General features: G+C 31.6%; 1 protein-coding gene across 1 annotated transcript; it reads right to left on the minus strand.

Moving 5' to 3' along the window:
- Nucleotides 1-6,929: 6,929 nt before the first annotated feature.
- Nucleotides 6,930-26,888, minus strand: LOC123655412 (mitochondrial folate transporter/carrier). The gene is made up of 6 exons (XM_045591231.1): nucleotides 26,738-26,888; nucleotides 22,700-22,853; nucleotides 20,634-20,886; nucleotides 12,979-13,092; nucleotides 11,822-11,967; nucleotides 6,930-9,555 (listed from the first exon to the last, which is right to left on the minus strand). Exons 1-6 carry the CDS (start codon nucleotides 26,886-26,888, stop codon nucleotides 9,411-9,413), a joined length of 963 nt encoding a protein of 320 aa, XP_045447187.1. The 3' UTR covers nucleotides 6,930-9,410.

Below are 26,888 nucleotides of genomic sequence, written 5' to 3' on the forward strand. Positions count from 1 at the left end.
ATTTGAACATCATATAATTCTAGATTAAAAAAAAATCTTGATTTTTCTGTTAAATTCAACTAAATCTCTAGCAGAAAGTCTGAAAAAAAAATTGTAGCAGAAAACATTTCTAACAGGTGGCACTTCCAAGGTATCGGAAGGTATTTGGAATTTATGAATACAAATATTCGATTTAATTTCATTTTAGCATGCGCCACACGTCCAACTAGAAAATTAAATGATTTGATTCTAGTTGTTAAGCTAATAAATATATTGACTTGGCTCGTGTTTATCTGCTTCTATTATATAACAAAAATTGTTACTCACTGGGTCTACGCACGCGCCAGCACGCATAATTTATTAAAAAATTAAAATACCTACGGAGTTTTCATTTCATATTTTTAATAACGTCAAGACCATTTTTTTGCGATTTCTACTATGTAGTAACAAAAAAAAATCAATTAAATGTGAGCTACTATTATTGTTTGTTTTATGGTTAATACCAAAGTAGATTTATATAATTAGTACCATGGAGGTAACTGAAGATTTCACATGTCGTAGGGTATTCAACTAGTCTAAAATATTTATAATTTTATATAAACTTATTTTCGCCAAAGTTTTGAGATAAACGAAGGACAACAATATAAAATAATTGTGTTTAAAATTAAAAAAAATTAAAATAAACGAAAAAAACCGACTTCAATTAAATCGACAAATAATACAACGTAGACGTACAACGATTAACAAACGTACTAGTCGCCTATACGATTTTCGAAGATTCTCCTCGATTTATCTGGGATGCCATCATCAGATCCTGTTTTCCTTATGGTACCACCCTTGGAATATCTTCTTTCCAACAAAAAAATAATCAGCAAAATAGATTAGAAACTACCTCCTTTTTTAAAGTCAAATTAAAAACGAATGTACTTTAGACATGACGAAATACGACACGTAACTAACTCTCTCTCTTTCTATCTTCACTGACATATATCTCCCTCTCAACTTCCGTTCGCCTCGCCCGATCACATTTTTCGTAACGCTCTCGTCACGCATTCTCCAGCTTACTCCCCAAGTCAAGAGTGCAATATATCTCCTCAGCGTACTACACTACGTTAAGCTGACGGTCCCGGTTGTTATATTGTATATTTTTACTCACAGTAGGGAATATATCCGCCAACCCGCATTGGAGCAGCATGGTGGATTAAGCTCACATCCTTCTCCTACATGGAGAAAGAGGCCTATGCCCAGCAGTGGGATATTACAGGCTGAGGGTACTCTAATTATGCCTTATAAATATTATTGCTTAGTTATAAATTATATAGTATATTAAACCCTGTAATAAATAATTAATCAAGTGTATAGCTATAAACCTGTAATTCGTGTCACATACGTGACGTCCAAGGCTCACGACCTTAATATCGTATTCATTAATCTTCAGCAGTAGGCAGAGAGATCTGGTAATTTTCCATGTAATTTACATACATTCCTTACATTGTTTCAAATTATATTAACAAGTTGACCGAGAAGCAAATCAGGCTTAGGCTTATTTGGTTATTTATTATTAATTTTAATTTGTAATAAAAAAATGTTTCAATATAATTTTAGGACGGCCGGGTTTTTCTTTTTAATATTTAAATCGTAATTAAGTACGGTCACAGCCATGGATTGTACCTGTTGCGCTGGCGGTTGCGGGTTCGATCCCCGCACATGACAAACATTTGTATTGGCCATACAGCTGTTTGCCGTGGTCTGGGTGTTTGTGTAGTCCTTGTGGGTCTCCCCACCGTGCCTCGGAGAGCACGTTAAACCGTCGGTCCCGGTTGTTATCATGTACACCTGATAGCGATCGTTACTCATAGTAGGTAACATATCCGCCAACCCGCATTGGAGCAGCGTGGTGGATTAAGCTCTGATCCTTCTCCTACACGGGGAAAGAAGCCTATGCCCAGTAGTGGGATATTACAGGCTGAAGCGTGAGTATTAGAAAATATCTTGATCAAAAATGTAAGACATTTGCGGACATTCACGTTTGTTGCCTAAAGCCATATTTGTATTTTTTTTCATGATTCGTCATTTATCCCAATTGCGTCTGTGTTCGTCTGTTTGGACTCGACCTTTGGAGACGCAGTGAAACAGAATCAGTTTTGTGATGCATCAGGCAATGGAAAAATGCTGCCAGTATTGTTGGCAAAATTCTACATAGACATGATTTAAGCCACAATTATCTGTTAATATTATTACTAAAAATAAAAATTTAAATTAGCGTTTACTTTACGTGATGAGATACGTACTACACGGGGGCGAGGGTTCTAAAAAATGTGACATTCCTATCATATAATTATTTATTTTTTATATTATAATTTTCTTCTTGACTTGAAAGTTCTTATATTTTTTTCATGACAATTGAAGGTCATTCTCGCATACTCAGAAATATTTTTTAAACCACATTTACGTTTGGACTTTTGTGCGCTAGAACTACCAGATTGCTCGCAGAGCTTACACTGGCTTCATAGAACAGCTGTGCGAAAAACAGTCTTCCCTTACGTCTACTCCGGCCATTAAACGTAATTTAAGTAATAGAAAAGAAGCCTCGTTTCATCCCTGTTAGAGATCGAATTTCAAAATGCTGAAATACATATTTAAGTAGATATTTATGATCATAAGCTGAAGGCTAATGTTTCATGCTTGTAACGTCAGAAATGACGGGCTTCCACACTAACCCATATACGAATTGTCAACCTCTTAGTGGTAGAATGTCTAGAAACACTGTAAAACGTATTTTGTCATTCTGGTCAGTAGTCTCAAAACAAAGTTTATTTATTTATTTATTTATTTTATTTTATACTTTATTGTACACCACAAATATATTACAAACAAAGCATAAAGATAGTTACAGACAGTAAAGTACAATGGGCGGACTTATGGCTAATTAGCCATTTCTTCCAGACAACCCACTTCTGATTCACCTCTATAAGCTGCTTCGAGGGTCGTTTAAGCATCGTCTAGCAAGATTTTATCTTGAAACCAGGATGTTTGGCGCGAACTTGGGGATGCCTGTGTCCAACAGTAGACTGTTCCTGTCTTTAAGAATATGGGAAAGGTATACGAGATGATCGTATGAGATAAGATGATCCTTTTCAATTGTTCGAATTTCGTTCGTTTTTCGTTAATACGTAGATCCAGATATACCCACATTCCATTTGTAATGATAGTGTGAGTAACGAGTGTATTTTGGTGGAAAAAAATCAAATGCGTGGTTTTCAATCAAAGATAAGGGTGATTCCAAGCTTAGGTAGCTTTTAATAGCCTACTTCAGCTTGTAACGAAAATCTTTAATATTATTGAAATCGTAATTTAAAAAAAAAAAACAATCAACAATTTTTATTATAATATTAACTGAGAGCTGATAAACTCGAGTCTTATATAAATAACCCTTTTTGTATTTTAGTTAATGAACTTCATTCCAAAACAATAGTTTCTATCCGTAATGGTAAATTAAAAAAGTGTGTGTGTGTGTATTTATGTACGCACGTAAGAAGTTATACTTCATTGGCTAACTTCACGGTGCTAACTTCTTCGTTGACTAGCTAACTCCGGGCGCGCGCATCTTAAAAATTTACTCTCATCATTTTTCCCTAATCACCAAAAGAAGTATAACTTCAAAAACAATTTTAAATTATTGTTTTGTTTATTAATAAATAGCTTACTTTCATCTTCTATGCAATATTATACTTTTGCAGAATTAGATTAGAAAAGAAAGTGAACTGTATTAAACAACGTAAAATTCAAATAATTAAGTAAGATTTGCTTATATAGTTTACTTACTGCTTAATTTCTAACGAATGGGTAAATATACTTGTTTTGAAGTAATTACGTCTCATTATGAGTCTTGATACGCACCTAACTCTTATAATTTTACTTTAAGGTAATCTTTCCACCTCCGTTACCTTAACCGATACCGATAAAACGTATTAAAATGATAAGAATCGTAAACAGAAGTATTACAAAGTTTAACAAATATACTAACCAATATAACAAAATATGATGAACACATAAAAAATATTTTGCATTTTAACTAAATAATATAATTTTACTCACACAGCTTTGTGTATACAAGTTTCTTAATGGGTATCATGGATGCGTTTTGCTTTATTCACAAAGATCAAAATAGGCCTTTTGAAAAAACTTTTTTGACCTTCCTTGTTTTTGAATTTTATATCGACCACTTTAAAAAGACTAGACACATAATACAAAGTGACTTTTACCCTAAAAACTCATTCAAGCGCATTCAATGCCATAAGCACTAGGTCATAAGTATACTTATGAACAAGAAAAACTTCTTATATAAAGTAATGAGTAATAATTCAATAACTCACTATTTTTAATATATATAAAAATTCTTACCATTTTTAAATTTCGAATATTCCTAAGATCTGTCCGATTTTGTTCGTTTGAGTTCTTCGCAGTCGATGTCAACACTTTCTGACGTCGACATGTCTCAGTTTCCCGCGCGATGACTGCGGCCATGCGCGTGACGCTACACATATCGAGGCGAACAGAAAAGATAAGGATATGTATGTAAATTATATTTATTTATTATGTAGATTTATTTGAATACATAATCTAATCGAAATAGTTTCCTGTGAAACATTGCAAAAACATATACCTCTCTCATGCGCTCTGTCAACTTGGTGCAAATTTTTTATTAGAGGACTGAAAGACGAGACTTCTCAGAGAATAAAATAAGTTTTTTTTTTTATTTGTTCAAAACACAAAAAACACATAGTTAAAACTTATACATAAGCCTGCCACGAAAACTCACAAGAGCTTATCCGGACAAGCCGCCGCGTCGCATATTATATTATCATATGATATCTTTATCGTACCGTACCATGTTAGGCCATTAAATTTAAACTAAGGTAATTACCAAAATTTTGTAACTATTAAACTTAAGCGAGTAGACTTTGCTAACCAGATGATAACAAAATGTCATACAACTAAAAATAATTATAATAATTTAATTGACTTTTTATTTTTCACTTACACAGAAATCACTGCTGTGTGGCTGCGGCACTAAAGAATTTAGCCACCCCCTCTCTTCCCGTGGGTGTCGTAAGAGGCGACTAAGGGATAACAAGGTTCCACAACCATCTTGGAACTTAAGAAGCCGACCGATGGCGGGATAACCATCCAACTGCTGGCTTTGAAATACACAGGCCGAAGACGGGCAGCAGCGTCTTTGGTGCGACAAAGCCAGTACTGCGGTCACCAACCCGCCTGCCCAGCGTGGTGACTATGGGCAAAAGACATGAGTTCACGTTATTTTTGACGTTAACTTGTGGAGGCCTATGTCCAGCAGTGGACTGTATAGGCTGTAATGATGATGATGATGATGATGATGATAGAAATCACAGTTGTACAGGCTGCAGTCCGCCTGATGGTACCGCATCCATATGCCTGTAGAAAAATGTTTGTAGTGGATATGGAAATCCACTACAAACATTTTTCTAGGCAAAAATTAATCGAACAGTTATATTGTGGGAGTAGCGCTTAAAGAACAATAAAATATCTTTAAATTAAGATAACATTTGAATAAGAAAAGAAACCAGTTCAGATTCTTGTGACGTATGAAAATGACTATTTTAGATATTTATATTTTATAAATGCCTACAAAGGCACATATAAAAGTAGTAGTATCTCAAGAATATAATTCCTAATTTGACCTTAGAAAGGACCAAATGTAAATATTAAGTAAGTATGGAATAGTATTCTGGCCTTTCCAACGTCTGGAGAGGCAAGGATGCTATACAGATTAGTATTAATAGCATTAAGACGTCGATATTTGTAGATTACTTTAGAAATTAATTGTATAGTAGCTCACATAGGGGTGACATGATCACTTCGTGATCAAACTCCTTAAAAAAAAATAAAGATTAAAAATAAAAAAAGTAAGTGTTTGCTCGCAAACGAAAAAAAAAACCGGCTTCTATTACATCGACAAGTAATACAACGTAGGTAGATTAAAAAATAGTCAAGAAAATACGCGTTATGAAAGATTAGGTACTCAAAAATTACCCAACAGATCTCGATCAAATCAATTAAATGACTCTATGCGACAAGCACCAGCTATTGATAAAAAAAAAGAATCATCGAAATCGGTCCACACAATAAAAGTTATGAGATGTTACACGGTAGTCGACGACAAAAAATGGTGAAGTAAATACGCATTATTATAGATTACTCAATAAGTACTTGTCAGATCTCGATTAAATTTAAAAAAGACCACATGACACGCACAACCTTTCGATTAAAAAAATCATCGAAATCTGTCCACCCCCGATAAAAAGTTGTGAGGGAACATACATAAAAAAAATCAAATAGAGAACGTCCTCCTTTTTTAAAGTTGGTTAAAAATAACAACATAGATAGAACAACCGAGATAACTGTGATAAGACAGTATACTAATACAAATTTTATTTAAATATTTTTTTTTGAGATACCGAACATATGAATGTCATTCCTAAGTCCAAAATAGTCACACTTATAAGTCATGAAAAAAATAAATGGTTTAGTGTATCTTCAAATGAAGATACTCATTTTCTTTTATATATAACTAGTAATTAACATACTTACTAAAAGAACATCTAGCGTTAGAAAAGCTTCCTTGATATAAATGTAGGGGCCACCGTCAACCCTGATACTGTGTTATAGTCCAAGGTCCCGCCTCCCAAACCTTATTTACTTTCTGATGGATAAAATATAAACAATAGTCGTATATGTATGTACAGTGAACGTATACCTACATACCCGCTCAGGTAGGCTGACGTCCAAATTCGTAGGTACTCACCAGGTGTGCTATGGATACGGCAATTTATATTTCATTAATTCTAATAAAGACGTAGGAATATTTAGTGAGGGTAAAACATCAATGTTAACAAAAAACACGTTACTATTTTAATCTTCGTTTTATTTAAAAATATCCAAAGCAAAATTAATAAAGAAACAAACGAAATGACATCTGCTTAAGAAAACACAAAAATCTATTTAAAAATAACTTCAAGAATAGAAATGAACAAGACGAAGCTATCTTCAGCATTAACATAAGAATAAATGCAGTTACGTAATACTTACTTCAACTTAATTCGTGTCAGTTAATGCTATTTCAAGGAAATTAATCTATGTATATTCACATTTTAAATATAGTAACTTACGAAGAGAAATATCCTTCTTAAGAATTTTTATAATTCTACTTTCTTCCCGGCGTTACACCTCAACGTATTACACATATGATTACACAATCATATAGGTACTTTAATAACCCTTTCTATCAAGGAGTTTAAATATCATAGCTAATAAATTTAGTGCAATTACTTCATTACCTATATTTTTACTGTCTATAATTGATTGAAAATGGTTGTTAAACCAATAATTTGTTTGTATTTGAAATAAGTTTAAACAATATAAACACGTAGATGTTAATTCAGTAATACTTCAACCCATAGATGCATTGTTAAGGGCCTGTTTCACCAGTTGTGAATAACGCTATTTGACGGATAGCGAAATCCAATAGATAAAAGTTTTTGGAGTATAATTCTTTTACACTATCGAATTCCATTGTATTTATGAGATATTTCCATTCGCTAATTAATCTAAAAGTTGCAGTTTATTAATTGAGTCTAATAGTAATTTATTTGCTGGATAAACTGTATCCACAACCGCTGAAACAGGTCCTAAATCTCTCTACAACTTGAGTAGTTTAAAATCTTTACACCTCTTACACACATTACATCATACGTCACATACATAGGTAATATGCGTCAGAGACAACGCTATACGAAGTTGAAATTAGCCGATTGTCTCTTTCCAAAGGTTAATGTGCATTATTTATGGCCAGGTAACATGTTTAATTTAAGCTTAAATATGGCAATATTTAAGACGCTTATAACTAAAACCCATTTTAATCTAATGAAAAATAAAACTTTCAGCCCTTACACATTTATTAGGTAACAAAACATACAAAAAAAATGAAAATGTCCTCCTTATTGGAAATTGTTTACGTACCAATTGCAATACAGTGCTTAATTCAATTAAAAACTTTAATTTGAAGGATTTTGATTGTTTCTTAGGACACAGATTTTTTTACTAAGGTCACACAATCATTAACAATATTGCTTTTTATGATTTTGACCTAGTCTTATACAACCAAATTGATACTTAATCAAACATATACAAACCTATTTGATATTTAATCAAACATAAGTCACGCTTATCAAATCAAATTATTACAATAAAAATGTTGAAAGGGAGTTTCAACATTGTCAGAATTTTAATATCGATTTGTTGAAATTTAAAAACGGGATTTTTTTTTCTTCATAATATTGATAATAAGATATAAAAACTAATTCTAAAAACTCATCCAAAATAACCAAAAAGGAAGATAACACAGCCTTTACTTAAGTTTAAAACTTGCTAAACACTACACAATATGGAAACATTTATTTTAAATATAAATATTTGTATATTATTGACACCAGATTATTCTAACCAATTTAATGACATTGAAAATTTTTAGCAATCATACGTAAATTATGTTCAAATTACAGATAGATAATGTCACAGAAAAGAGCGTAAGACATTGAAATGAATAAAACAAAATTTGTACTATTACTATACTGGGCTTATTAATACTATCATATCTATAAACAGTTGCTTTTTGTTCTTAAGCATTTTTTATAATATTTCACCTACTGACGCCAGCGCCACTAGTGGCTAAAAAGAGATGTACTATGAGGCAGTTTAGCTGTCCGTATAAATGAAAAAGTGACTGTAATTATTAACTCGTGCCATAAATAAAGGCTGAAAAACGCAAATAGACTTCCAATATTTAAAATGGAAGTTCAGTGTCATGAAATCATTATCTTAAAATTAAACCTGTTTTACAATTTTCGGTACAATAACTAATAAGGCCTTAATACTAAAATTTGTGATTAAGGTAACAAACTTAATTAACTAATTAAAATGCTTCCGACCAAGTAGTCAAATTAGCCTTATAATTTCAACAAATATACATTTTTACATATCATGTTTTTTAATCAGAAATAACTGCGCAATTCAAATATCATCACAAGTATCAACCAAGAAATCAAACAAGATGTATCAAATATTTTTTTAACACAAAATAGTCTGAAAACGTAAACTGAAGAACACTAGACTGAGGCAGTAACACAACACAGAGCCATACTTTCAAAGTTCATTTAGGGACAGAGATTGGTCAAATTAGATGAGAACCCAAAGTCTAAAAATATTGTAACGCGGTGTAACAACATAATTCAAGTAATAGAAATCTTTATATATCCTCAAATACTTGAAATATATATGAATAGCCATAAACCTGTAACCTTAATTAATGGCTTTACATAACAAAGATATGTTTAGGAGGGTAGATTAAATTTTGGTTCACGCTTTAACATAAAATGCGACACATTTTCGTATGTCAAGAATGTGATCATCGTAGCTGGAACCACGCGTATCAAGTTCGGTTTCAGGCCCTTGTAGAAACCACGCCAACCTTCGTGTCTGGAAAACGTTTAAAAATATTTATAACTACCTGTTACTTTATTAAATAAATAAATAAATAAGTAACCTTACCGTTTATACTTACCGTTTTATATAAAATATATACGATTTTTAATATATTAAAAAAAAAGTATTGCATATAAGTTAAATTTTATAAATAGTAACTATTATTGTTGTAGAAGGCTATCTTGTCAAATGAAAACAACATTGTAATTATCAATTTGCTATCATTTATTGATCACACAAATTGAGAAGGCGAATTGAAACATGACCTAATCAATTTATATATATTATAAAAATATATACATCTCATCATATAAAGTGGCCAGCCACCGAGTGAGACACTAAAATTAGCAAAGAAAATTACTAACAATACGATTCATTCATTTTATCAACATCACATTTTTATTGTAACAATTTCTTAGGCTTACATGTCAGCAAAAATAAACCATTCACATTCATTATATTGCTTTAATTATTTGTTGAATAAATTATAAATAATTTCACAAAAAAAATTACATCAATACTGTGATTACAAATTTGTCTTTTTCGTCACATCTCTATGAATAGATGTTTAAAGCGATTACAATTAGAACATCCTATAGCTAAAAAGTTGTTTTTGTTTACAAGTTAAAAGTGGGTTTTTGCTGACATCTGCATTATTCCTCAATCACATATCAAACGTATTAACTCATCAATAATCAATTTACTTTATATTCAGCTATGATATTGCTTATAAGAAAATATCCTAAATTGAACTAACACGGGGAAAATTACTGTTAAGATCGAGAAAAGAATTACATTTTAATAGAAATTGCTAAATGTAATAAAGCGTCATCGATAGAATAGCTTCAAACTTGCAGACGTTTATGTGATTAATTATTTTAAAGTTACTTTTTAAAATTTACGATAACAATTACTAATTATCCAGACAAGTTGAAACCAATTCTATTTAACACATAGAAGACCTAGCGTCGTCTCACCACACATGTAACGGTTATGAGATAAAAGAAAAATATCTTTTAAATCTAGAAATGGGAAATCTTTATAAGATATTCTAAGTACTATTATCACAAAAAAATCAATTTATATCTAAGTTATAGCAACACGGCGATGTTGCCATTTTAAATATCAAAAAAGTAAACAATTATCACGATCTGATGGGAAATTGTACCATTATTTACTAGAGATTACGATTAAGGCGAATATTAGTACAAGTTACATAGAAAACACAACATATGTCGTGAGACAGGCTTTATAATATCGCTGGCTTATATTTAAATATTGTATTGAAAAATCTTTAAACCGTGAGCTTATTGAATCATTCGAACTACGAAAATATAAACTACAGCAATACTTTATATATAAATTCTGATATATGTTTTCTTAATACGGTAGCCAACGCATTTTTAGTATTACATACATGCACTTACTTCAACTGGTTTAATTAATAAAATTGTAATAGCAAGCCAGCTCTAGCTTATTTCTGTCTCTTTCCGTTACAAATTAAAAGCAACATTTAAAAAGAGACAGAACTATAGCCAAAGATGAACTCGAGAATTCTATTTTTATAAATATATATATATAATAAATTACATACCACATTTTATTACAATTCAACTTAATAATTTAAATACGACTACAAAAAAAATAACTTATCAAAACCTGTCACGATAAACAAATAAATAACAAAATTTTTTTAATTACATTACAATATCTTTACAAATTGTCAAAGTTATTTGATAGAATATTAAAAAAAAACAAGGATTTCACAATTTTAAGAAAAATGCACGTCAAAACAGACTAAGCAATTAATATCCGCATAAACAAACAAAAGTCTTACCTTACACACCACGAGAACCCTGTCATTTCGGTGACAGCTGTCACAATCGAAACAGATAATTAATGCACACAGATTAAACCCTGGGAGTAACTTTCTGACAGGTACAGACTAAAAGAAAGGATTAAATAACTTCGAGTAGGAATTCTGGTACTAATAATAGATAATATAGTAGAGACTTAAGTGATACTTTTATAGTCTTATAATATTATCCACATAAAAAAATTATATTATTTTAACTCGAAGCCATTCCAAACCTCCCAAGACTCAACCCGATCACAAAAAAAGAGATAGATCGAAATTTCCCATCAGATAGAATCGTTATTAGTGAACTTCTCCCATATTAACATGACGAGGCATATGTTAGGCGTTACATGTAGGAGATACGGCGTGAGGCCCTTGTAGAAACCGCGGACGCGTTCGTACCTCCAAGTTTCGGTGACGCAGTGCCACGCGCCCGTGTAGTTGCGGTGCTGGTCTTGGAGACGAGCCCGTACCACCTGGTAGGGGTAGGTCGCGCCTGCCGCTAGTAACTTTGATACGGCCGCGAATGTTAGGTACTCTACTGAGCTCTGCGGACAAGGACAATAATAAGATTTTAAAATAACATGATTATTTTCATTACTAACATTATTTAATACGGGATATTTACCGATTTTACCAACGGTAGTGGCGACCAATGTTTACGTAACAAAAGAACGAGAAAGGAGGTAGTCCAGTATGGACACTACTAACAAGACATTCGTAGGTCGTCGAAATATCGAACTCCGCAAAATAAAAGTCACGGTTAACATCCCGTTATAAATAATTTTAGTAGGGATAATAATGTTATAGCTTAGTCTCTTATGACTTGCAAGCTGAGTAATAATTTAGTAACTAATCATTAATTTACAACGCGAACACTGATTGTACTGGCGGTCGCGAAAATCTCCTCTGGAGCTATTTGTATCTTATACTTGTTATAAAATTTTCTTTAAAAAACTTACAAATCTTATTTTAAAAAAATTACAAAGCTTAGTATACAATATCAAAGTGCTTCTTAAGGCTATAATATACAAACAAAGTAACATCAATTAACCTCCTCTGTTGCCAGCAAAACCTATTTAGGCTCCCAGATAAGCTTTTTTTAACAACCCTCAAACACAAATATAACCTACCTAATAGTCATTATAATGAAAAAAAAAAATTGAACGACCGTTCTGGTGTAGTGGTGCGAATAGTCGCCTAAAAGACCGACGGTTTGCGGGTTCAAATCCCGCTAGAGATGAATGAATATTTGTATTTGTACAAATATACCTTTCCGGTTTTGATGTCTGTTCTTGTGGGTCTCCCCACCGTGCCTCGGAGAGCACGTGAAGCCGTCGGTCCCGGTTGTTATCATAAACAGTGATCATTTCCACCAACCCCCAGTGCAGCAACGTGGTGGATTAAGCTCCAATCCTTCTCCTACGTAGATAAACAGGTCTATGCCCAGCAGTGGGATGATACAGGCTGAATTAATGAGCCATTATAATAGCCTTATCATTTTTTTTATCGTTCTATATCAAATAAACGTTTAATATTCTTGTTACACACACACTTACCAATTTAATATCGATAGGTAGGTTCCTGTATTGATTGTACCTATTCTTCATTTCCTCGTATGTCATAAACTGTAGCGCACCGTGGGAGACACCGAACATGCCCGGAATGAAGCCCTGGAATAAGGAAATACATCTTTACTTATATTACGAAGGTAGGTTACTTACAGAAGATCGCAGCAAAAAATAATGCTTTCAAGCAGTTGTGTTCCTGTGGTGAGTATGGTAGGTAGAGCTCCTGTGAAGGGTTAGCAACCCGCCTGCGATGTTTCTGGTGTTGCAAGCGTGTATAGGCGACAGTAACCGCTTACCATCAAGTTGGACTTTATAGTTCTAACCTTCAGTTTATTGTGCTATTTGACAACTTTCAAGGAAGATATACTTTAAAAAAAGAAAGATTGTAGTCTGTATAATATTTCTCATGCAAATGACTGTATGGTTTTTAATGAGAAAATAAAGATCTAATATATCAAATTATAATTCATAGAGCAACAGTAAATTAAAGCGTGGGGGAAACCACTCGAATAATATAGTTTTTTGGCATGGGAAAAACCTAATAAGACTATTATTAGACAAAACAAGAACAAAAACAAAAACGTGGATATAAACGAAAATATCATAGCATTGTTGCAGTTTTTTTTTATGAATTAAATTACACTGGGTAATAATAATTGGTGTGAACCAAGCACAGCAGTGCTACTGTTTCAAACAGTTTCGATATAGGTACTCAAACTACACTTATAACCGGCTCTGATAAAGATACCCCAAATTATAGTATTTTGTCATTAAATACACCAAGTATTGTCTTTAAATTAGTTAACATTTCACTTAAACAGATCAAACCTATAAAAAAATAACATTATCACTATTACTAATAATCTAAGGGCTAAAATTACGGTATTATTATATTTGTCCTTATATTACAAAAACAAAAATGAAATTGCATTAATAAAATCATAAATGAAGACGATACAAAGTTTATAATCACTAAACAGATTTATTTTTATTGTAAGGGAACTCTATTTATAAAACGTATTTATCACTCCTTATCCAATGTTACGTGAAATCGATAAAAACTCGTAATAACAGCTCAATGTTGCCAAGTAACAAAATAATCGTAATGAACGGACGATAATATATAATTAATCACAATTATATAGTTTTATTAATTTACACTGACTACAAAAATCAAACTACACTACAAATTCAAATAAAGAAAAAGTTTGTGTGGTTAGTGTTTAATTATATTTGAGTAAATGAAATTATTTATTTCAACGTAAGGTGATTTACATACACATCAAATTAAATTTGTCTGTGTAATTTGAAGTAACTTAGATAAATTTTTATACATTTATTTTTACGCTTAGGGCTCGTTCATTAATCGCTTGATGATTTTTAGCAAATTTTTAAACCCCAACTGGTGATATGTGGCGAGGTTTTAGACTAACAACCTCCATTCCCCAAAACACGTGTATTTTTTGTGTAAAGTATATTGAAATTTTCAGTATACCTTTAAATACTATAACTATAAGCATCGTGACACGATTGTGATACAAATTTCTAGACATATAATTATTACGGTTGCAGGGTTGTTGGTTGTTTTTCGCGGTGATTCGGTTTAGATATAATTACAGTACAGTAAATACGTACAACATAAAAGATTTAACTATAAAAAGTAAAAGATGAATATAAAAAAAAATGCTAAATAAAATATAATTTACTTTCCTTTTTTTGTGTTTATAACCTGTAATTAATATAACAGACATATTAACACAAATATTATAAACGGAGATAAGCAATTAGAAAAACATTTTAATAATAATAACCTTATTTTCGAACGTTGCTCCAAATGATATGCGTCGTCACAATAAAACTTGTCACAGATTTATCATAAACAAACTTTGAACTGAAGTATTTACCAGACTAGCGTGATTCTAACTGATACAAAATATTAATTTAAATTAGTCTTTACGTACTATACTTTAAGGACCATTTTAAACGTTCCTTGATTTTTTCTTTTCCCGTATCTTCCCCATATCTAGGTAATGGACGGTAATGACTGTTTTTTTTTTATAGAAGCAATTGATACTAACGATTTCCATTAAGAATGAAATCAAACGTACTGCGCAATACGTAGTTCTGTGGACATAAATCATTGAACATGATTTTAATACTAGTATATAAAAGAAAGCAGTACTTGTACATATTATATAAAAACTAGACATTTATATATACATACAATTTGTGACGTATAATATTATCATGAAATATATTGACAACTAGTTTTACCTGCGACTTCGTACCTACGCGCGGTATTTACAATTATGTTTAGGTACTGTAATAACTCCACTTCTAAATAATGGTGGTAGATGAAATATACAACAGATTTCAAGTATCAAAGCAATGAAAGCTGCGTTTAATTTTCTGCAGCAATTTTGTAAAAGTTGAAAAAAAATATACAGACAGATATACAAAAATTTAAAAGTACTTGATTTGGCTTTTTTAACCGACTTAAAAAAAGGTGGTGCTTTTTATTTAAATTTATCCGAGATCGGACGAATACTATTTGAGTTATCCCTAATAATGCGTATTTACTTGACTATTTTTTTTTGATCTAGCTACGTTCATAGGTACCTACGTATTACTGGTCGATGTGATTGAAGTCGTTTTTTTTTCGTTTGCGAGCAAACACAATTATTTGCTCTGATATCTAATGTCCGGACATCAGCTAACAAGAATTTTACTATAGGTATATGTGTAGACTGACATTACCTGTTTTCCAAGGCATGGTGGGAGACCCTCATAGATAAAGACCAGAAAATACTTTCACAAACAGAACCGGGATTAAAATTTACGTCGTCGTCACAACACGAGATCGGTTGTCAACGTATGTTATCCCGCGGTGGATTTACACTAGTCGGGGGCAAGTGCCCAGGGCGGCAAAATTTATAGTGAAAAAAAATTTTTTTAGTCTTATCAAGATTGCTCAATATAATTAATTCATTCTTTTAATTAATAATTTTAAGTTTAATTGATAATTCAAGAAATTCAAGTCATCCATTGTTTGTGAATTATAATTTTGGCACTTTCGGTAAAAATTAATAATCAAAATGATTTAATCAATTTATTTCCTTTGAGATTTAAAATGATAATCGATTTTTCTATTTTCTGGAATTAAAGATATTTATAAAGTATTTTTTTAATGAAAAATTCGGAATTATTTTTTGCATTTTTCAAGTTTATGACTTTTAAAAAAATATTCATGTTTTTGGAATTATAATAGTTTCTGCAAAAAAACTAGTTATTATAATTTTGAAAAATAAAATATATAAACTAGAAATTTTTGCAATGTGGTTACGGCATTAAAGAATATAGCCACCCCCTCTCTTCCCGTGGGTGTCCTAAGAGGCGACTAAGGGATAACACAGTTCCACTACCACCTTGGAACTTAAAAAGCCGACCGATGGCGGGATAACCATACAACTGCTGGCTATGAAATACACTGGCCGAAGACAGGTAAAGCCAGCCCTGCGGTCACCAACCCGCCTACACAGCATGGTGACTATGGGCAAAACACACGAGTTCACGCCATTTGTGGCGCGAACTTGTGTAGGCTTATATCCAGCAGTGAACTGCGATAGGCTGAAGTGATGATAAGTTAGAGTAAAATTCCAGTTTTGGGACTGATTTTTTTTCGGTGCCCAGGAACGACATTAACTTTAAATCCGGCCCTGTATGTATCCACTATACACCACTTTTATTCTTTCACTAATCCCATACTAATCTCTTGGCAATAGCAAATTATATCTATATATAAAAGTACGAGTACGAAGCATTTATAAAGAGTGCGACCTTGAAAAACGGATATATTGATACAATTTATTTTCATGTCTACGATAGTTAAATAATATTTGCAGTTAAACATATACATAATAAAAAGTAGATCACCTTTATATATATATCTGCTAGAAACTGCTTACATTTTAAATAGTAAAAATGAAAGGTTTCGTGTATATTACTATTTACATTCTGACTCGTGTTTTGATTGGTACCCAGTGGCGAATCGAGGGGGAGAGTGCCCCGGGTGCTACTCACAAAACGGCGCAAAAAATTGCTGGACATATTATATGGTTTTCGAAAGGAGAGGCGCTAAAGTTACGATAACAAACGACTCTACCTTGACAAAGCCATTTATTGAATGAAAGCCATTTATTCACAAAGAAAGACACAAATCCAATCGATAAATATGATCTTATTACTTGCGAGTAGGTTTTTTTGTTGGTCTTTTTTTGATCAATAATAATAACAAAAGTATTTTACGATAGCTTAAAATAAAAGTAAGAGTAGTTTACAAAGACTCATAATGACTGGGTAATACACAAGTCGAGTTATTTGTCAATGTCAGTGTATTTGTACTAATTTTGAGTTATTGTTTCTATTGTTTCCAAAGCAAGACAAATATTAGCCGTATTATTATATGACGACGCGTTGGCGCAACGGTCACAGAACTGCTTTGTAGCTGTTGTGCTGGCGGTTACGTGCCCGTGCTTTTGTTATTCCGATTTTTAGTTTTGTTAGTGATTGTTTACTTGGTACACTACTGCAGCTTACATTAAGAAAACTAATTATTCAATCTTAGTATCCCTAATGCAGACGTGAGTCCACCGACCAACAATGATATGTTTAAAAAGTTTCTGTTTATTGAACAACTAGCGACCCGGACGGACTTCGTTCTGTCAAAAATTAATAGATTTTTATTTATATAGATTTTTTATGTATTTATTTATTTTAATATTAAAACCTTCCGTGGGCCTTAAGGAACATACAAAAAAAAATAGTCGAATTGGTGGATCCATTCTCGAGTTATGCGCTTAGCAACATTCATTTTTATTTATATAGAAGATATTATATGGAGAGAAATATATAAAAATACTTACCATTAAAAAGACAATATAAAGTTAACTTAGGTATTAATTACTTAATAACTTAAGTTTTACGCAATTCTATTTATATTCATATACTTCTTATTTCTTTTATATACCTACTGCATAGTTACGTAGCTGCAAGTTCAGATAAGAAATAGAGATTAGTGTGGCATTCCCCTACGTAATAGCACGGAAATATCGAAAGATTAATTGATTTCTTGTTATGTGATAAAAAGTCTAATTCAGAAATCACCGCTCGCGTCACTACACGATGTACTCGATAACATTATAATGCACTGTTGTGTACGTAATACAGGCGCATATATCTCACTAACTTTAAATAATAAGTATGGATATAAATAAAAGATACACACACGGTCATCTGTACATACTAATGTACATAGCTACCGACATATTTTTATATATTTATAAAAAATACTGTTCATTTTTTTAACCAATATGCCACAAGTGGAGAGATACACACTTTTTTAATAAGACGTCTGAGCTATATTAGTCAACCTTCTTAGCCGTTTAAAAAAAACTAGTAAATATTCAATGTTTATAGTTACTGTACTTTTACTGTAATATCTCTGAAAACCCATGCTAAGTTGGATTGGCGCCAAACCATTTTAGTTAGTCTTTATTGTGCGAGATTTTTATGTTACGAGGAATTTTAATTAATTTGAAACAAAAAGTTTACCCAATAATAATTACAAAACCCTATTTATTATATATACTAAAATAAATATAAAATAATTTTCATCCCTTAAGCAGATGGGTGAAGTTCGTCTCTACTCTATCTCTACTAGACTAGCACACTTTCTTTTAATTAGATATAATTTAAACTTTATCATTTTAAATTATCATCTAAAAAAAGATTATATATATATATATAAACATTACATATAAACAGTATCATTTAAAAATAAACAATAATATTAAAAAAAAAAAAAAATCGTCCAAGTATACATTTTTCTTACATAATTGTGTTTGCTCACAAACGAAAAAAAAACCGACTTCAATTTCATCGACGAGTAATACAACGTAGATCGACGAAAAAATAGTCAAGTAACTACGCGTTATCAAAGATAACTCAAAAAGTAGTTATCAGATCTTGATAACATTTATATGTGACCACATGATAAACATCAGCTTTCGATTAAATTAAAAATTATCAAAATCGGTACACCCAGTCAAAAGTTATTACGGATTTTCGAGAGTTTCCTTCGATTTCTCTAGGATCCCATCATCAGATCCTGGTTTCCTTATCACGGTACCAAACTAGGGATATCCCCTTTCCAACAAAAAAAGAATTATCAAAATCGGTACATCCAGTAGAAAGTTATGCGGTATAATACAACGTAGGTCGACGAAAAAAGCGTCAAGTAAAAACGCATTATTAGATATAACTCGAAAAGTAGTTGTTAGATCTCAAATAAATTTAAATGGGACCAATTGGCACACACCACCTTTCGATTAAAATAAAATTTGTCGAAATCGGTCTACCCGGTCAAAAGTCTGATGTAACATATATAAAAAAAAAAAAAATACAGTCGAATTGAGAACCTCCTCCTTTTTTGGAAGTCGGTTAAAAAGTGATTCAAAGTATCAATTCGATAAATGTCGCAATAGTGATGCCTTTGAAGGCGAAACATAGAATTTCTAAATCTTTCGAGTAATTTTCCACAGCTAGCACCTTCTCACTTTCATTCCTAAACGACTTTTTAACCGATTTCAAACAAGAAGGTTCTCAATTCGACAAATTTTTTAAAAATGTTTTTAATTTACATGTGGTTTAATTTAATGCTTTTAACTAGTTTATGAAATAAAAATTCCATCGTGAATATATTTAATACAAGCAGTTGTTTATAAACAAGTCCCTTGCCTCCCGACTGCGAGGTTCAACAGACACAAACCAACGATACATTTCTGAAACGCGTGTTTTCTACGTGTTTATATTTTAATTTGTGTACATTGCTTTATGGCTTTCATTTGTAAATATGTGCTGACTTTTATACGAGTATACGTTATATATAAATCTTACGTAACGCGAGAATGGTAATCCGTGTGTACTCCTTGTCCGAGGTAAACGAAAATGTTTGGCTTTTATATGTAACGAAAATTTCCATTGTGACTTATTTCAAACGCTTAGTTATGTAAATCTATCTCATACGTCAAAGTATGCATTATACTTTTAAACTAAGTCTTCCTTTGGTAAATAGAGGGCACTTTTTTTAAATGTATAAAAATCTTTTTTTTTAAATTTACACGTACCAAATATAATAAAATAATGATTTTCTTATGAAATTAACCAATTTAGGAAAATACAATGTTTTTAAATGATTAAAACAAATTTTGCAATAAAGTGTTACCATAATAACTTATACATCCGTTTTCCTAACATCCAAAAAAATCTGCTAATCACGAGTCACAATTACACACGGGCGATTTTAAATCATTGTAGAATAATGAAATTAATTTATTTTGAAGTGAAGCTAAAAATGCCAAAAATGAAAAAAAATAATCCGACTTTAGAACCTCAAAACTTAATATTTGTAATGCTATTATAATATAAACTATCTTCAATACATATTCTTAGCATTTTTCTTTACTTACATGTTCTTAAGGTTAGATTATTTCAAAATGTCTTCCTATTATGATTAATTACTAACGAACAACAAAACAACACTGGAAAAGAATCATCAAAACAAATATAAAACAAAAACAACTCACCCTATACAACCCCCTGACGCCTTCCGTCCTGTAGATCTTCGTCAAACCATCAATCATCCCATTGTATCTCTTGTGTTCGGCGATGGTGTGCTCCTCGCTGTACTGGAGGCAGAGCCTGGTCTTAACGACCCATATGGGGTTGGTCATCACCAATGATAGTATGCCAGCCTGAGCTGCGGCCAGCATGTGGAGACCTGGCCCGAGAGGTGTTCGTGCGTTACCCCCTTGTATCCACGTTTTTATTGCGTTATAGCTGAAAGTATACACGCGAATCGATTTTTAATGTTTTTATTATAATCATTTTGATTCCAGGACTTTCGTTATTGTCAGACCAAGGTTTGTATAGAAAAGGAAACACAGACCCAGGTTTGTATAGAAAAAAGAAACATGGTGGTGAGTTATTAAAATAAAGTTTAATTTACTATTACATTAGCTAATGATATTCATAATATCATTAGCTATTCCATAGCAAATGATAAAGAAAATTATGTGTTATAATATAATAACGATTATAAGAGCTGTTGCGAGTACTAATTTTAAAATGTCGATGCGGATAGAGTCGTAACGCAAACCTAGTCCATAAAATATAATACATTATTTGATATGACATATTACGAATACAGTCATAAACTGCCATAATATTTTACCAAATATCCTATTAACCAATACAATTTACAAAAAAAAATCTTCAACAACAAAAAACAAATGAAAAATAAATTAGTAATTATGAAAGAAACTTAAAAGCAATAAAAAATGCTTTACACTTTATTTATCGCTAAATATTAAATTCTTGAAATTCTGTAGTAGAGATTAAATAATAATAATTGTTTGCTCGCAAACGAAAAAAACCGACTTCCAATTACATCGACAAGTAATACAACTTAAGTACACGAATAAAATTAACAAAGGCACTCTAGTCGTCACTACGATTTCCGAGGGTTTCCCTCGACTTCTCGGGGATTCCATCACCAGATCCTGGTTTCCTTATCATGGTACCAAACTAGGGATATCTTCTTTCCAACAAAAAAAAAAATTATAAAAACCGGTACATCCAGTAGAAAGTTATGCGGTATAATATAACGTAGGTCGACGAAAAAGCGTCAAGTAAAACGCATTATTAGATATAGCTCTAAAAGTAGTTGTTAGATCTCAAATAAATTTAAATAGGACCAATTGGCACACACCACCTTTCGATTAAAAGAAAATTTGTCGAAATCGCTCCACCCAGCCAAAAGTTCTGATGTAACATACATAAAAAAAAATACAGTCGAATTGAGAACCTCCTCCTTTTTTTGGAAGTCGGTTAACTATCAAAAAATGAATCACTAACTTCTGCGCGCCACTTCGTCCGCGGAACAGAGGCGCGCGCAATACTTGATCATTATTTTGCTACGATGTTATTTTATAACTGCGATATCTCCTGATACTCATTGAAATCGAATTATGTAAAAGGGTATTTTGTTTTAAATTAAATACTTGTGATGAATAACGTATTTATTTAGATAAGGATTAATATCAGGTTTATAAAAACAACTTCGCAAATAATGCATTATTTTAGAACACACTTGGTTAGCATAAAAAGGTTATAGTGAGCCAACCTTAAGAGATAGATATATGCTGTCGCGGACTTTTTTTTAGAACTTTTAAAGAGGATCAATTCTGTCATACATGATTTTTGCGAAACTTTAACTGTTTTCACAGCGCACGCAGCGGAAGCTCTCAAAAGGAAAAAAGAACCCCCGATTTTGAAACATTCTTCATTGGTACTCCGCTCCTTTTGTTCTTAGCGTGATGATATATAGCCTATATATAGCCTTCCCCGATAAATTGGCTATCTAACACTAAAAGAATTTTTCAAATCGGACCAGTAATTTATGAGATTAGCGCGTTCAAACAAACAAACAAACAAACAAACTCTTCAGCTTTATAATATTAGTATAGATAACAAAACAAGGCGAAATGAACATAATCAACAATTACCCGCGTGAATCATCTTTCCTGCTTCATAAACGTTAGCACATGCTCGTATACATTTAAAATTATGTAATATATCAGTCAATACTCACAATAAGAAATAAAAACCCCAGGCCGATCCCGAGCCCCAGACGTTAGGAGTGACGCCGCGGTACAGGCCCCGCACGCCCTCCTTCTTCACGATCGTAACAAATGCGCTGCCCAGGCCATCGTAACGCGGTACTGTTGCTGTTCTTCCATCATTTACTGCATCATAAAAATATAGTTAAAATACATTACAAATAAATATATAAAATATCCTGAAACACACAACCCAATCATAAAAGTCTGATTACTTAGTATACTGTCGTTGAAGTTCTATCAGTATGGAAATTTAAACAACACAATTACAAAAGCCCAAATCACGATAAATATCTGTATGACCTATACAAATATTTGTCTTGTGCGGGGTTCAAACCCCCGACCGCTAGCTCAATAGCCACGTGATATATCCACTGTTCGTACGTGTCGTATAATTATTAATTAAAGAAGCAATGAGCACTCAAAAATTGCATCAAAAACGATGAATGTTGCATTATACATATCATTCAATGATGCATTTTGATCACAAAGAGACTAATTAGTATTGCGCTGCAAATTAATGCTTTAAATAACACACAAAGACCGCGTATAGTTATTCATAAGGCCGTATATTTTGTGCAATATTAATCATATGGTTAAAATAATTAGCATTATTTATAGCCACAATGTTTTCACGTGTCTTAAAGTCCATTATATTAATTCACTCCATTTAAAGATTTTCCAAAACTTTGTAACATATTAAACATCTACGACGAATATTTAAATAAAAATAAACCGAAATTTATACTAAGCGCATAAGTTTCGAATGACTGCATGTAATTTATTGTTAAGAGCCATTTCACAATTTTACGCTCTGCAAGTTTAGGTAAATTTGGTCGCATCGCGCGAGTCGTACGAGCCGCGCGATCTTTGTGCTAGTACGTATAGTGTGACAACCAAAAGACCATCTTGATCATTTTCTGATGTATAATAAAAATTATAACTATGGTATAAAATGTTTTTTACATAGTTAATTTGTTAAAAATTTCAAGTATGTTATATAACAACAGTCAATAAATTTAAAATAAAAATAAAAAATCAATTTTATGAAACAATTTTTTTTTTTAATTGATTTAGTTTTTCCAGTTTACGAATGAATCTAATATTTACGATATGAATAAAATAGCATTTTATGACATCGACACCGACAAACATATTAATTAACAAATAACAAGACAAACAGATTGAAATGCCTATTTGTATTGATAATGTGAGAAAAGAAAATTAAATTATACATTTGTTTACAGAAATTATCATTATATTATTTTACAGTCATTTTCGTAATATGTTTATTTTATTATGAAAGTATCAAATGCGTTTTATCCGCTATAATAACAGGCGCTTGGCGCGTGTGAGCGAAAGAGACGGCTGCGCAGAATTTGGCGTGGACCTTACCTCTAAGAGCGCTAGCGCTCGACTGATTTACCGGGCTTGATGCGTGGCAATATATACTATCTTTTTATTATTTAATATAAAATGTATTAAAAATGATTACATCTTTTAATTATTTTTTTTGTATTCCTTAATGATGTAAGTTTACTTTGATGAAGATAGTTCGTTAAAATTTCTTAGTTTTCTAAGAAAAATATCGCTTTTAAAATTGTACTTATTTGGAAAATATTCGTAACTTTAATTTTTATTTATCGTTTAATAGAGATACAAATGAAATAAAAATCTGCGATAGTGCGCAACAAAATTATATTCCACATATTATGATATTTTTTTAAAATGGTTTCAACGTAGAGGTTATTGAAAAGTAGGACTTCAAAGTATACATTGCGACCGTTTACCCAGGGAGGAGGCTGATGAAAAGGTTAATAATTTTATACACATAATATAAATCAAAATTCTGATCTGACTATGGACTACAACAAAGGTTGCTCTATTATATTTCAAGAATATAAATTACATTATTGCATCGAACACTGAGATTAATGACGTCAAAATATTACAATTTCGCGGATTGTTACCGATTTTTGTGAAATGGCTCTTAAGACAAAATTAATAACATTCACGAAAAAAAAAAATTAAATGGCGGTATAAAGTTCACTGGGTCAGCTAGACCATGATAAAAAATACTACAATGTCATGTATTACAAGTGTGTCGTGAATTTTATCAAAATATTTTATTAATCTCAATTTTATTAACTTACGTAAACTTAAAATGGTTAATTGGGCTATAAATAGTGATGCAGATTCAGGTCAGTCAATGGGTATAGAAAAATGAAATTTCTCATAAATGCCTTATTTACGACCTCCACTAGAACTTACTCCTGTGTCGGGGGATCGGAAACACATACAATACACAAGCACAAACACCCCGACCATGGCAAACATCTGTATGGACGATACAAATGTATGCCATGTCCTCGGACATACCCTGCTTCTTTCTCCATGTAGAAGAAAGATCAGAGCTTAATCCACGACACTGCTCCACTGCGGGTTAGCAGATATATTCGCTACTATTAGTAACGATCGTTATCAGATATAACAAACAACCGAGAGTGAAAGTTTAACATGCTTTCCAAGGCATGGTGGAGAAACCAACAAGAACGTACATGCAAACAAGATAGAAATATTTGTATAAATACAAGTATCCATCCCGAGCGGGAATCAAACCTGCAAAACGTCAATGTATACACTTGTACGTGATGCACATGCAGTACGTAGTAACACCAGAGTAAGAAATTATATTATTTGTGAACTGTGGCGACATGCTTGGTATATAAGCATTTCACATCCTACTTTACATAATAACTTTTGGAAAATAATAGATGCAAGTCAATTTTTTTAACTTTAAACTGTTATAATAGTTAATATGTGAACTGTTTTCATTTTCCACTCCTAATTGAGGAAGACTAATTATCATTGCTTGTAATTATGCATAATTAATGTTACTATTATTATCAAATGTTTATTTTACACATACAAGTGTAATATTGTGTTAAAATTCTGAAATACTGTTGATTTCCAGATATTAGGATATTTTTAAACAATTATTGAAAAAACAAAATATGTAATAAAAAATAAGTAATGCATATTTAGTAAATTTGAGATAGACATCATAACCAAAGTAATAAAACCTATTGAAACAGACAAGTAACAATTGAATAAAGTACTCTTAAATTAGAATGATGGAATTTAAATGTTATTAGATATTCTTTAGCATTTCAGCTGCAGTTGTAAAAATTATACTTTTAATTTCTGATTGGCTAACATTTCTACATAATTGTCATTACAAGATCAAAAATTTAGGTGAACTTCAGATGTTGAATCACATTCAAATTTGCCCTGATAGATTTTTTTTTTATAAAGACAATCAAATAGATTCTTATGTGATTAAACCAAACATAAATAGAGTTTATATAAATAATTATAATTAAATAGAATAATAAAACTCAAGTATGATAATAATATACTTTTTGTTGTATATGTTTTTTTACTTTTTTGTTTGCTTATGTTTTAGAGAATCATGCTGTTCTAGACGCTAACAACTTTACTCAGGATTTTTTCATATAATTTTAGACCTTCCGATATTATCACATTCGGAAATGTTCATTAAGTTTGTAGATAATTAAAAGGAATATGATGGATACACAAGTTGTTATGAATATTGTTGTATTTAATATTATTCAGAGTGTAATTTTAGTTCGTAAAATATAAAGAAGTAGATAAGTATTGTTTTAAAAATATATTTTATATGATTAATCTTTAGATAAAAGTATATCACTAGCTCTAACTTTTGCAACTTTACTACAGTTCAGAATTGCATCAGTTGTTTTGACCATATTTTAAGGCACATTCACTGATCTTTCTCAAGTTCAAGGTCACATATCAACCATGAATTTTTCGTAAAAGAATGTTGAAAGAATAAAATAACGATTTTGTCTGAAAAATCACTTATTTTTAACTACAACATGTGATTTCCTAAAATAATTAGACATTACACTACACTATTCAAATGACGAAATGACATTTCGTGGTTAATGGAATACTACAAAAGTACGTACCAGCAAAACGAATTTTAATAAGGTCCAAAGGATGCAAAATTAGTGTTGATGTGACGCCACCTGATATCCCAGCTACCAGGTGCTCGTACTTGATATGGCTCAAAAGTGCAAGCTTAGAAGACGATGGATTAGTATTCTTCATTGTAGTCAT

The sequence above is a fragment of the Melitaea cinxia genome, chromosome 1 (assembly GCF_905220565.1).
Source record: "Melitaea cinxia chromosome 1, ilMelCinx1.1, whole genome shotgun sequence".
Lineage (NCBI taxonomy): Eukaryota > Metazoa > Arthropoda > Insecta > Lepidoptera > Nymphalidae > Melitaea > Melitaea cinxia.

Coding starts and splice junctions, on each gene's coding strand:
- LOC123655412 (XM_045591231.1), bottom strand. CDS start 26,888: ATGACTACAATGAAGAATACTAATCCATCGTCTTCTAAGCTTGCACTT. Junction 22,854..26,737: donor TATTAAAATTCGTTTTGCTG/GTACGTACTTTT, acceptor TTTATGATGCAG/TAAATGATGGAAGAACAGCA. Junction 9,556..11,821: donor TGCGTCACCGAAACTTGGAG/GTACGAACGCGT, acceptor AACGTTTTCCAG/ACACGAAGGTTGGCGTGGTT.